The sequence below is a fragment of the Sciurus vulgaris genome (genome assembly GCF_902686455.1).
Source record: "Sciurus vulgaris genome assembly, chromosome: 3".
NCBI classification, from domain to species: Eukaryota; Metazoa; Chordata; class Mammalia; order Rodentia; family Sciuridae; genus Sciurus; species Sciurus vulgaris.
This window is the reverse complement of record NC_136463.1, coordinates 144,390,485-144,403,177: the sequence shown is the minus strand read 5'-3', so window position 1 is coordinate 144,403,177 and position 12,693 is coordinate 144,390,485. Positions and strand designations below refer to the sequence as shown.

Genomic DNA, 12,693 nt, shown 5'->3' with positions numbered 1-12,693 from the left:
CAATGGTTCAGGAAGTTCATGCCCTACCCATGCCTCCATGTTTCAGAGGGACTTTGAGGAGCTGAAACTAGTCAACTAGGTTATGTGAAGGCTGTGTCAAGGTGAGAGGCTAGACTTCATTTTAACAGTTTGTTAACTTGATTTATAATGGTTAAATATTTCAACATATGGTACCATCTGTGTACTTGCCTGAAGCCTCTTCACTATTCTGCACCTGCTCGAATCATCCTGTCTACCACCCATTTGTGAACATAAAATGGAAGTTGTGGGTTCTTCAGGTGTCTCAGTGCTTTGCATGGTGTAAGCAACCCCTCCCATAAGGTAGTGAGATTTTTCTATTATTTAAAAATGTGGCTGGGCACATGGGGTACACCCATAAATCCCATGTACTCTGGAGTCTGAAGCAGGAGGATCACCAGTTTGGGGTCAGCCTGGGCAACTTAGTGAGACCCTGTCTCAAAATAAAAAAAGAGTTGGGGTTATATAGCTCAGCAGTATAGTTCTGCATTTTAACAAAGAAAGAAATGGTGGTTTTTTTTTTTTGTTCAACTTGGTACCTAAACATAAACCAACTACTTTAGCTCATGTTCAACTAAAGAAACATTTATTTCAATGCTGTGGGGGAAGGAGGAGGTAGTATGTCAGTATGTTAATATACTGAGAGTACTTTTAGGGGTGCTGTAAGGGATTTTCAAGCAGAATTTTCATTATAAATAACTTTCTACTTATCCAGTGGGGCGGGGGGAGTGATTCCACTGTACTCAATCTAACCCCCTGCAGGCCATATAAAGTGCCATAAAGATCTAGCCTGAGGGAGGGAAGAGTTTTCATTCTGTACTTACTACTCAGGAACAACCCTAAGCTAACATTCTCATTATCAATAAAGTCCTCTCAGGTAACTGTTATTTAGATCATTGTATTTGACTAATTTATTATTTCAAAATTAATTTAAATGGATCTTGATTTGTTATTGATGCATATTCAGTGATAGCACCCCCTTTCTTTCAAGGTGATCCTGTCATCTCCAATCCCATCCTGACTTTTTTTCAGATAATTTCACTTCTGTTCACATGTTCTAGGGCTTATTTTTTAAATTATTTAAGCTTGCTATCTCCAACTTTCCCACATCCCTTTTGAAAAACTAAGCACAATGTAGATACGCCACATCAAGAATAATTGCCTCCCAAATTCCACCCAAACTTCTTGTTAAAATGCAGAATCTGATTCACTAAGCCTGGGCCAGAGATCCTGTTTTTCTGACAAGTTTCTAGATAGTGACAATGCTACTGGTCCTGGGCATAGATAAGTTCTGTAAGATATTCATCAGGGAAAAACTAATTTCTCCCGCACACCTTCCCAACCAAACCTCTCCTCAGAGGTGGTCATTTTTGAGCTGTAAATATCATGCATACTAATTCTGATACTTCTTGATTTTTAAAAAATTTCTTTCCCATATTTAACTCCTGAATTCTTTATATAAGCTGTAACTCTGAGAACTCTAAATACATATTAATTTCTCCCCATCTCCACAATATTGTTATATAACATATTTTTGTTTCATCGATATGTCCGGTGTTCATGTAACTACAATTCTATAAAAAAGTGTTAACGGCTAAGCCATGTAGGCTGCAATGATTACAGTTCCACTCTTGTATTGCTTCTAATTCTCTCTGGATTTAATAGTTGCCTCGAGTTTTTTATTTGAGTAAGTTTATGTACCTGTCATTAATGTAGCTCTGAACTTTCCATGAGACCTAGAGAACTCCTCAGAGTACAAACGTGTCAATCTATGAGTCTTTTTCTTTTTTTCATGGCTACAACCTCTTGGGAGCCCTGTATCTTCTTACTCCAGTCCTGGCTGGCTGCCATCTGATCCTGTTGCACAGTTGTGAATTTTGTTGTTGTTTTTAAGCTTCCTCTTGCTGCTATCCTAGGAAGACCATCCCCTTTTTCATGGCTGCGCCCATGTCTTTTGTTTTTTCTTTCTTTCTTAGTTTACTATCATTTTTATTAGAGAAACTCTTCCAGTAGCTTCCAGCGAAAAGGTAGTTGGGAACAAAGTTTCTTGAGGACTTGCTTACCTAAAGAAGCTTTTTACACTCACACTTGACTGACAGCTTGGCTGGATACAGAATTCTGCCCTAGAAATCATTTTCTCTCAGAAGTTTTAAAACACTTTCATTGCCTTCTACTTACCTTGCATTCTAATTCTTACTCATTTGTAACTGGTCTGTGCATCTGAAACCTTTTAGAGTTTTCCTTTAATCCTTGGTTTTCTGAAATTTTACAACAATGCATTTTGGTGTTGCTTTCTAGTTACTTATGGTGCTGGAGGTGGGGAATCTTCCAATTTAAATATTCATTTTCTTCGATTTGAGAAGTTTTATTTTATTTATTATTTGCAATAGACTATTGAGATCATGTGAAAACATATAAAAACAATAAAATGAACATCCATTAACCAGCTTTAAAAAGTCGAGCTTTGCAAATGCAGGTAAAGATAGCTGGTATTCCTCTGTAGTCCTTTTCTTCTCCATCCACCAAGATTCACTGCAGACGTAGCCACTGTCTTGAATGTTGGTGTTTATTATTCCCAAGGCTGTTTTTATACTTGAGCTACATATGAATATGTCCCTAAATACTTTGTATTGTTCTTTATTTAATTATGACAACTTAATATATACTTCTGCAATTTGCTTTTCTTGCTCGTTATTTTCTGAGACCCATCCTTCAGCTGATTTATGTTGTGCGAGATTATTCAATTCAGTTTCTGTCTTTTACTCCCTAAATATACACAATATATTTAGCTATTCCATTGATGAACAATTTTTAGCATTGTACACAAGTCCACTATGAGCGTCTGCAATTAATATTCTTCTACATGCCTTTTTTATCTGAGTACAAGAAATTCCTTGAGCTATGTGCATGTGACAAGAATTGATATGTGTAGGTAATGGCTATCTTGCATTTTGTTAGATATTGAGAAATTTCTTCCAAAGTGATTGCACTAATACCCATGTGTAGTGTATAAGAATTGCCATTTGTTTGTGATTTTGATATTTCCTCCACGCCACTGGTTCTTTCTGGAACTTGTGTTAGTTTGTTGTTGGAGTGCATATAATAAGTTTTTATTGTCTTTTCTATCCTATTTTTCATTTTTCCATTTTTTTTTTGGTTTTACTTTCTTTTCTCTAATTCTAATTCTTCTACTGTCTTTGTTTATTTTTCTTACATTTTAAATTATTCATTATTGTTTTCTGAATGTACCTTTAATAGTCTCTTATTCTTGTTTCATTGATAATTGTCATATAATTATATAAAACAGTTTAAGAAACTTATGATGGAAAATTTCACATATACACAAAAGTAGAAAATACAATTAGCCCCCATTTATGCAACACATAACTTCAGCAATAATTGACATTTGCCTTCTTGTTTCATCTGTTTTTTTCTTATACACGAACATTTTTCTACAGTTTTTAAATTCCAAGTAATATAGCTTCTTACTCACAGATACTTCAGAAAGTGTCAGCAGAATATAAGAAGTTCTTAAACACAATACCCTTGTCTCAAAATAATAATAATTCCCTAAAGCTATTCCTTAATCGGACCTTGCTTTTTCAAATTTCTCCATTGTGTCAGAAAAGGTCTTCCTTGCAAATTAGTATCCAAGCAGTATTTAGCCATTATAATTGGTTGATTTGCCATTTATTTGTTGAAACTGAGCCTAGTACATATTTTTTATTATAGATTTTTTTTAACTCTTGTCTTTTGCATTATCTTGTGAGTTCTTTTTTTTTTTTTTTTTTTCCCTATCTGTATTCACGTAAGAATCTTTGTCAAATGTCTGACAATTCTTAGGCTGCTGTTTAAAATTAAGGGCACTAAAAATCTGTCTGGAAGTTCTATGTGCATTTTGGGAATTGTAGACTTTAGAGTGAATATTAGGACCTGGTTGTTTCATAAGTTCTTTTCCCTTGGTCTGGTTCACTTTGAAAGATGTCCTTCCTAGAGACTTTAAGCCTGGCCATGAGTTGTTCAGATGTCAGGAAGTAGGGAAGGGCTTCGCCATGGACCTTCACAGGATCATCCTCTTTTGAGCCTGGTACCTCGCCCCTGTCCACAGCTTGACCTGAATGCACAGCCTTTCTGATTCTTCTGGGTTTTCTGCCCAATACAGTAATCCTCCAGCCCCGATTCAGGCTGGGGAAGGATGGAGGCCTCACAACATGACTTGGGGCTCCTAATCCACCTCCTGTGCAATCTCTTCTATCCACAGCCTCGGCAGCCAGTGCTTCCAACCCCTGGGTTCTTACTTCTACCCTCATTCTCCTACTTCTCACTGGGGGATCTAAATTACAATTTTGCTTTACTGGAAAGTGAATAAAACTCCTCCTGTTATCTTAGTAGAGCAAACAGATGATAACACACGTATCTCACCTAACATGTTTAATCAGAAGAAAATCTTGCTTTCTTTTAAAACAAACTCATTAGGACACTAGGAGTTTCTTATGTATACCCCCAAAGACATGTTTTCATTAATATTTGGTAAATCAAAAGAACTAATTTTCAAAATTAAAATAAAGAACAACTTATCTGCATTTCAACTGACAATATGCTTGGATATTTAAAAGCCAGAAATTATATTGTTTTGGAGACTTACGATCATTCTGTTTGTGGATTCCAAAACTCCACATATAACTTTCAAAATAATAAAGAATTTTCAATAATAGGGAATGTTTGGGGAACATTTACTTTGAAGTTTATTACCTATTTAGAAATAGGTCTAATATTAGACAGTAGGTAAGATAATGTATTTGTTTCTCCCTTAGGGCTGTCACATGGTGACAGAGGAGCTTCATTCCATAACTTTTGAGACACAGATCTGCCTCTATGGACTGACCATCGACTTGGAGGTATGTGTTTCAAGGAGCATCTACTACTTACCAGTAATATTTGCAGGAATTGGTCAGCATCTGTAGATGAAAGCTCAATCTTTTCTAGGTTTTAGTAGTTCCCCGTTATTTTTGTTTTACCTTAGAGAAGCAGTATGTCAAATGTTCACCAAATAGTTAACATGTTATTCTACTCTGATATGTGGATGCTAACAATAAGTGGAGGGAGGAAGAATAGAAGTTCATTGGATTAGACAAAGGGCAATGAAGGGAAGTGAGGGACGGGAACAGGAAAGACAGTGAAATGAATCAGACATAACTTTCCTATGTTCATATATGAATACACTACCGTGAAACTCCACATCATGTACAACCACAAGAATGGGATCCTAATTAGAATAAGTTATACTTCATGTATGTATAATATTTCAAAATACATTCTGCTGTCATGTATATCTGAAAAGAACAAATAAAATTAAAGAAAAACATGCTATTCTGGTTAAATATAAATGATAAAGTTTCATAGAATTATGAGTTTAATATATGTTGAATAATTTGTTGCCTACATTGCATTTTTGCTCATTTATTTTCTGGGATTTTTCTGAGTCACAAATACTGAGTGGAAAGCCTAAAACAGAAGTCAGTATCCTTGGACCATGTCATGTGGTGATATATTTTTTTAAATTTATATGAAAATCTCTTAGAAGGAAGACTTCTCTAACATAATGAACAAGCAAAAATAATACAACACTGACAGTGAATTGCTTTGATCCTCTTCTAACAATGACCATTGAACCCAAAGACACAATAATGAAACTTTTGGGATTAAACTGAACATGGTTGACTGCAAGCCCCTTGAAGGCAGGACACTGCCTTGAATGTACACAGTCAATGCACAATACCTAGCACCTGGTAGATGCTCAACAGTTGTAGAATAAATGAGCAGATTAGTGCATGAATGTTTAACAAGCACAATTTCACACATCCTGAATGTGATCAGATTTGTGGAGTGTATTGTGCAAGAGTTCTGCCTTTGCTCTCTTATTTAATGAATGCAAACATATTTGTAAACCTTCCATAGGTTTCTTCCTCTTCTCTTTCCCTAAACCTGTTTCCATGAACTGTTAATTTCCTCAACTGGGTGTTTTACTGCCTATAGGAATGTGATGTCTGTTATTGGAAAGGCATTGTTGCAAATTGATTAGTGTCTCCAGCTAGTCTATGGAAGCCTGTTCATTCCACAAGGTAGAAAACTGCATTACCAATGGAAGTAAATTCAGTTCTGCCAGCAGTAGGCAGGCAGCTCCAGCTCTTACACCTTACCTTTCGCCTTGTGTGATAAAAACTCCCATAGCTAGTACTGGTGATAATAAGGTGTTAGATAGTAATTTGAATCTACTGATTCACCCAGAGGTAAATTTAAAGTCAGATTTGAAAATGTGACAATAAAGTGGACAGGTGCTAAATCAATAGAATTTCTAATTAGTTGCAGTTGAGGTAGTAGTGACATGAGAAAGTATACATATTTATGTGATGTCAAGGAAAATGTTAGGAAAGCTTTCTAAGCACTCTGAAAGGACTCCAGCTTTTCCTACACCCTGGCTCATACATGCTCAAAAGCTCTGCTGCCTTTAGGGGTCATATTGGTGACAGTGAACATGAGCATCAGGATTGGGAATGGGGTGGGCTTGAGATGGCTCTTTGGAGGAAAGGATCAAGTGTAAGATTAATGTAATGTACAATCACCTGTAATAACTATTTTTTTTTAACCAGACAAGCTCGTTACCTGTGGTGATGATTTCCAATGTCAGCCAGTTACCTAACGCTTGGGCATCCATCATTTGGTACAATGTGTCAACCAATGATTCCCAGGTAGAGTTTCCTGCCTCTTCTCATTCTATTTGATTTGTTTTATTGTCAACAAAACCCATCTGTCAAAAAGTGGTGTGTGTGTTTATGTGCACATGTGTGCATGTGCCCATAAAGGCATGTGTTTGTTTGTTGTTCATTCATAGTTTCATGGTTCATTTCATATTTAAAGTAATATGTTCTGATGTACTTGGATCCTGAGAGAGTTTTGGCTAGCAAAAGTGACAGATATTGGTCACTTCTGAGAGGCTGGTCATCTCCCAACAATATGCATCACAGAATTCTAGGACCATCCTGCGGCCCTAATAACTAGACTGTAGGGAAGCTCCTTGCCTTAAAAGTTTATACCCGACTGCTGTCAGAATTTGATATCTCATCTCCTTAGCTTCTTCTGGCCCCACCTTTTACCTACAGTTTCTTATATGAAGTTAGAAAATTGGTTTCCAAATAAGTCCCTAGAATATTCATCAATCTTGCCTAACTATCCTTTGACAGCACAGATTTTTGAGTCAATTATGTATAGATTTTATCCCTCCCAGGTTTAAGCTGGGTTTTAGTGCCATCTGGTGGTTATATGCAGCACTGACCAAAAATTGGCCTCAAGTCACAATGCAAGTGATTAAGACTATCAAGAAAACCAAGGAGTGGCACAAAAGATGAGTCAGCACTTCCTCTGCTCCTTCTCACTAAACCTCAGTGTGTGTCTGAAAAACACCAATGTTTACAGAAAACAGGTCAGCTGTAAATAACAGCATTTCTTCTTAATTCAAAGCAAATATTCCCTCCAAATCAATTGATTTGTTCACATAAGGTCCCAGCAATAAGAACAAAGCCATAATAGGTTCACCGTAAGTGTTCTTAACCTTCAACCCAATGTTCCTAATATGGAAAATTGTTCAACCCTATTCCTCCTTGGCCTCAGTACCCTGGTATCTGAGACAGATCTACTGTCCAAAGGAAGGCTGCAGGGAGTTCCTTGTGCCCGACTTCCTCTCAGCCTGAAGAGAAGAGACCAGAACTCACTAGAGCCTTTCCCTTTTGGCAAATCCCCTCTAGGAGTTCATTTCTTTCAGCTCCAGGGCATAGGAGGGGAGATGGGATAACTCTGTCCTTCAGCCTCACAGAACAGCAACACTCTTGGCTTTGCTTGGTGGCCTGTTTGAGAGCCACCTCAGCCATCCCACCCACTTCCAGATTACTTGGTTCAGCATGAGAATCTGGAGACTGAGTCAAGTATAGCTCCTCCAACAGTCACAGCTGCTTACAAACCAAGCTGAACAATGAACTGGGATTTCTTAATTCTAGCCTGATGGGAAACCTAAACTCTTGGACTTTTATTATATTCTGGGCTTTCTGTCCATTTTTCCAGGTACAATTTTCAGGTGCAAGAAAACTGCCTTCCTAGAAACTCTTTCTCTTCCTTCTCCCTCATCCTATCTCCCCTCTTTGTTGGATGCTATATCCTCTTCTATTCCCACCTTTTAGAGTCTCTTGGTCCTTTTCCTTTCTGCCTACAACTTAGCTCATGTTCACCTATGCCTCCTCCAGGTACTGCACTACATTTCTCAATTCTTTCCCTCCTCCTCTTCTTAGAATACCTGGTTTTCACACCTATCTGCTTTCCCATACATAATCTGGGACAACGTCTTGTGGTCTACTACTATTGACCCAGTTTTGGGCACAAACAACCTCATCACTATTTTATCATAGAGAATATTCTCCTATCTAGAGCAAAATAAGAAAAAACCTACCATACTATCCTTAAAATGGGAGTTTGAGGTTAGTTGTAAACTCACCTTATAGGATTACTTTCCTTGTCCCGGGACTTTTGGTGTTTCTTGCTTTTGGGGATGACTGATCTCATCAAAGTGTAACTGGTGGCTTCTCATGATGAGCCAATTTTTAAAATGTGATATGTTTCATTTAAGATTAATATTATTTCAGAAAAGAGTATCTGTCCAATTATTTGTTGGGCAGTGTTAGACACTTGTCTATGATGATTGATAGTTGATAGTCCAGGGAAAAGTTAAGAGAAGCCAAATGATTCAGGAAAGATGCAACTCTGTATAATGTCACACAAAAGCCCTTTAAGGAAAAAACAAGATCAGTCTTAAAAAGGACAGAGTAAGATTTCATTCTGTATTGTTAATTTAGTTGATCTGGAGCTCAAATCAGGAATCCCATATATTGAATTACAATGTGTTTAGTGTAATTAACAACTATAATCATCATCATAACTCTATTTCAGAACTTGGTTTTCTTTAATAATCCTCCATCTGCCACTTTGAGTCAACTCCTGGAAGTGATGAGCTGGCAGTTTTCATCATATGTTGGTCGTGGCCTTAATTCAGATCAACTCAATATGCTGGCAGAGAAGCTTACAGGTGAGAATTGATAGGAACAGAGGCTTTGCCTGTTTTTTGGCACTCAAACATTTTAAGGAACCAGAATGATATTACTAACACTACTATTAATAATGATTATTACAGTTTATTTATTGAGTGTCCACTATATTGCCAGGCACACGTGCTATATTATCTTTAATTCCCACAAAAGTTCTGTAAGGTTCGTATTATTCTATCCATTATAAAGATGAGGCTGATGAGGTTCAGAGGCCAAGTGACTGACTAGTACCTACAGCCAAGTCTTGACAGGGCAGGGCCAGTTCTAAAGCTCTTCCTTTCCATTGCACATATTAGTTTCCAGGTGTGCTTAAGCCATTTCTGCTGAAGATGATGTGAAGCCTCAATGGTGCATTGATCTTTCATATTAATATCTCAACTGACATTAACCAACTGGGAAACAACTGATTTCCTCACAAGTAAGGAGACTTAATAGAAAATTTGAAAACACCTAGTAATAATCTAATTCTGCATATTGAGAAAGTTTGCAAAATAGCCTCATTGGTACTACATGTACTGATTATAGTCTGAGCTTTGTCTAAAAGAATTTTTAAAAATATCTGTACTTTGACAAGTCAGGAATGAACACATTTAGCACCAAAAAAGAATTCAAATTGGATCTGTATGACTTTCTAGTTAAAGAAGGGCCAAAAAAGGCACCGATATAGCAGCAAATTTAAGTTTGACATGTGATCCAGGATTGTTTGCCATTTGCATCCATTATCTTATCAACAGGGATTTAAATAAATCACGACTGTGGGAAATATTACGAAATATATTTAATGCAAATATATTTTTGGATCCTTATTTAATTCTTAAACAGCGATACTACTAGGCATTCAATAAATATTTGCTAATGAGTACATAAATCTTTTAAGTATATAGTACATTGACTACATCCTTTCAGTTCTTTATCAAAGTATCTGTAAGTATAATTTCCTTAAAAATTTAGGTAGGAAGTGGCATCATTTCACTGCTCTGGATCAAAATAACCAATGGTTACCTATTGCCTTGTGGATTTCTAGACTGTTCTTTTCATCTTAATAGGCTAGATTCCTGGTAACCTGGCTACATCTAATTTATGTAAATCTATTTCATAAGGTTCATTCACTGGCACTGGGCTGCTCTTCCTGTCCTCACTCTGAGCCATGTTCATGACCACCATGCCTTGACCTACATTATTCTCGCTCCCTGGAGTGGCTTCCTTCCTTCCCTCTGATGATCGATATCCTACCCATTCATGGAAATTCCTAAACCCATTGTTAGCTCCTCCAACAGAAAGCTTTTCTTCCTAAATGATGAATTTCTTAGGAGCAAGGGTGACATTTATACCATACCTAACTGTAAAGTGTAAAATCATCGCAGATGTTGAAGAAAAGGTTAAAAGAGGGAGAAACATCTAAATTGAGCGCAAAATTGAAGAGTCTCATTTGTTTAATTTTTTTAAATCTTATTTTTTTCTTCGTTTTAGTCCAATCTAGCTACAGTGATGGTCACCTCACCTGGGCCAAGTTCTGCAAGGTACAAACAGGGCATGGGGAACATCATTTAGATACTTATTTTTTGCTTTTTTTTTTTTTTTTTTAAAGTAATGCTCTTCTCTAAGCCTCCATATCATTACCTTTGGTTTTGAAGATTTTTGCTATAGAATTTTTTTTTAAAAAGGAGGTGTTGTCCAGTTTAAATGAAACTTGAATTATTATATCGATGTTACTGCTTAAATAATTGTTGTCCTAATGTGCTTATTTATTTTAATAGGAACACTTACCTGGTAAATCATTTACCTTTTGGACATGGCTTGAAGCCATTCTGGACCTGATTAAGAAACACATTCTTCCCCTTTGGATTGATGGGTAAGCTGTGGGCTATGTTGTCCATCTGAGTTAGGTTCTTTTTTCTGTTCTTTTTGGTTTTGTTTCCATTTCTTTTTCTTTTAAGCATGTTTTATACCATATAAATAAAAATACTTGTAATTTCTTACCACCTTCAGAGAGTATTGATATGTATATCTGTACATGAGTATCTCAGGTACAAGTGATTTTTGATTATACATAAACAGGTCTATTTATGTCTATTCTTTATGAATGAAATAAAAGCAAATGCAGTAATGACCAGATGAAATGATGCGTTCTTCTCTTTTCAGGTATGTCATGGGCTTTGTTAGCAAAGAAAAGGAACGGTTCCTGCTCAAGGACAAAATGCCTGGAACCTTTTTATTAAGATTCAGTGAAAGCCATCTTGGAGGGATAACTTTCACCTGGGTGGACCACTCTGAAAACGGTATGTACTCACTACAGTTTATTCATGTGAATTCAGTAATCTTGAGTTTGGTTATTGGGATTTCAGTTCCCAGAAGTGCATGGTATATTGATATGTTTATCAAATACTCATCAAGTTTGAATCCTGGATGGTGCAGTTGACCCAGAACAGGATTCCATGAATTCTGAAGGTCTGTGTGGTCACACTCTATCGCACGAACAATCTGAACTGTCCCGATTGCAGAAGGCCTGTTGTGTATTCCAACCATGAAGATAATGTGGGCAAGAGGAACGCTCACAACGAACATCTGCAGGAACCTGATTCCTCTGATCTCTGGTTTTTCAGGAGAAGTGCGATTCCACTCTGTAGAACCTTACAACAAAGGCCGGTTGTCTGCTCTGCCATTTGCTGACATCCTTCGAGACTACAAGGTTATTATGGCTGAAAACATTCCAGAAAACCCTCTAAAGTACCTATATCCTGACATTCCCAAAGACAAAGCCTTTGGTAAACACTACAGCTCCCAGCCATGCGAGGGTGAGGTTTTTTCTGTTTACTTTCTTCTTACAATTTTGGAAAATAACATCATATCAGAGCATAGTAAATGAAGTTCCTCTTTTTTGTTTACTTTGATCTTTGCAAGATCTAAGGGGCATATGGAAGTCAAAGCTTTAGAAATGAAGTGGTACTTCAGGGATTCCTGGAGAGGGCCTGCTGACACCAGCAGAATGACACTAGCAGAGTGATAACCAGTAGCTACAACCAGACTCTACCCTTGTCATGGAGCCTCTCACAGCCTCTGTAGAGCTCAGGGTTTCTCCATAAAACAGGAACGGTGCTAACTTCCCTTCTCTGGCAGGAAAAGGAAAAGAAAGAGGAGGTAATGATTAAAAGCTTTTAAAAGTAAGGCAAGTCATGTGTGGTGATGCATGCCTATAATCCCTGCGGCTCAGGAGGCTGAGGCAGGAAGATCGCAAATTCAAAGCCAGTCTCAGCAACGTAATGAGGCCCTGTGCAACTTAGCAAGACCCTGTATCAAAATAAAACCAAAAAAGGGGGCTGGGAACGTGGATCAGTGGTAAAGTACCCCTGGGTTCAATCCCTGGTACGGCAAAATAAAAAGTAAGGCAAGTCTTTTGCAAAGGAACCCAAGGCTTTATACATTTTATGTTTTTCACCTTACTATAATCTTACAACACAGAGAGTCTTTGTTTGCCAGCAAGGGAAAATGGGGGTCTGTGCTTCATCCTGCTCTTTCCTTAGTCTAC

The 12,693-nt window shown here is 37.3% G+C and overlaps 1 protein-coding gene across 5 annotated transcripts in view; it reads left to right on the top strand.

Moving 5' to 3' along the window:
- Nucleotides 1-12,693, top strand: part of STAT4 (signal transducer and activator of transcription 4) — an 88,141-nt gene that overhangs the window by 71,737 nt on the left and 3,711 nt on the right. For all 5 annotated transcript variants that reach the window (XM_079135348.1, XM_079135350.1, XM_079135346.1 and 2 more), the window contains 7 exons: nucleotides 4,833-4,916; nucleotides 6,669-6,767; nucleotides 9,013-9,148; nucleotides 10,638-10,687; nucleotides 10,925-11,019; nucleotides 11,310-11,446; nucleotides 11,771-11,962. In XM_079135348.1, the coding sequence (XP_078991474.1) occupies nucleotides 4,833-4,916; nucleotides 6,669-6,767; nucleotides 9,013-9,148; nucleotides 10,638-10,687; nucleotides 10,925-11,019; nucleotides 11,310-11,446; nucleotides 11,771-11,962 (793 nt within the window). The remainder of the gene's footprint in view (nucleotides 1-4,832; nucleotides 4,917-6,668; nucleotides 6,768-9,012; nucleotides 9,149-10,637; nucleotides 10,688-10,924; nucleotides 11,020-11,309; nucleotides 11,447-11,770; nucleotides 11,963-12,693) is intronic.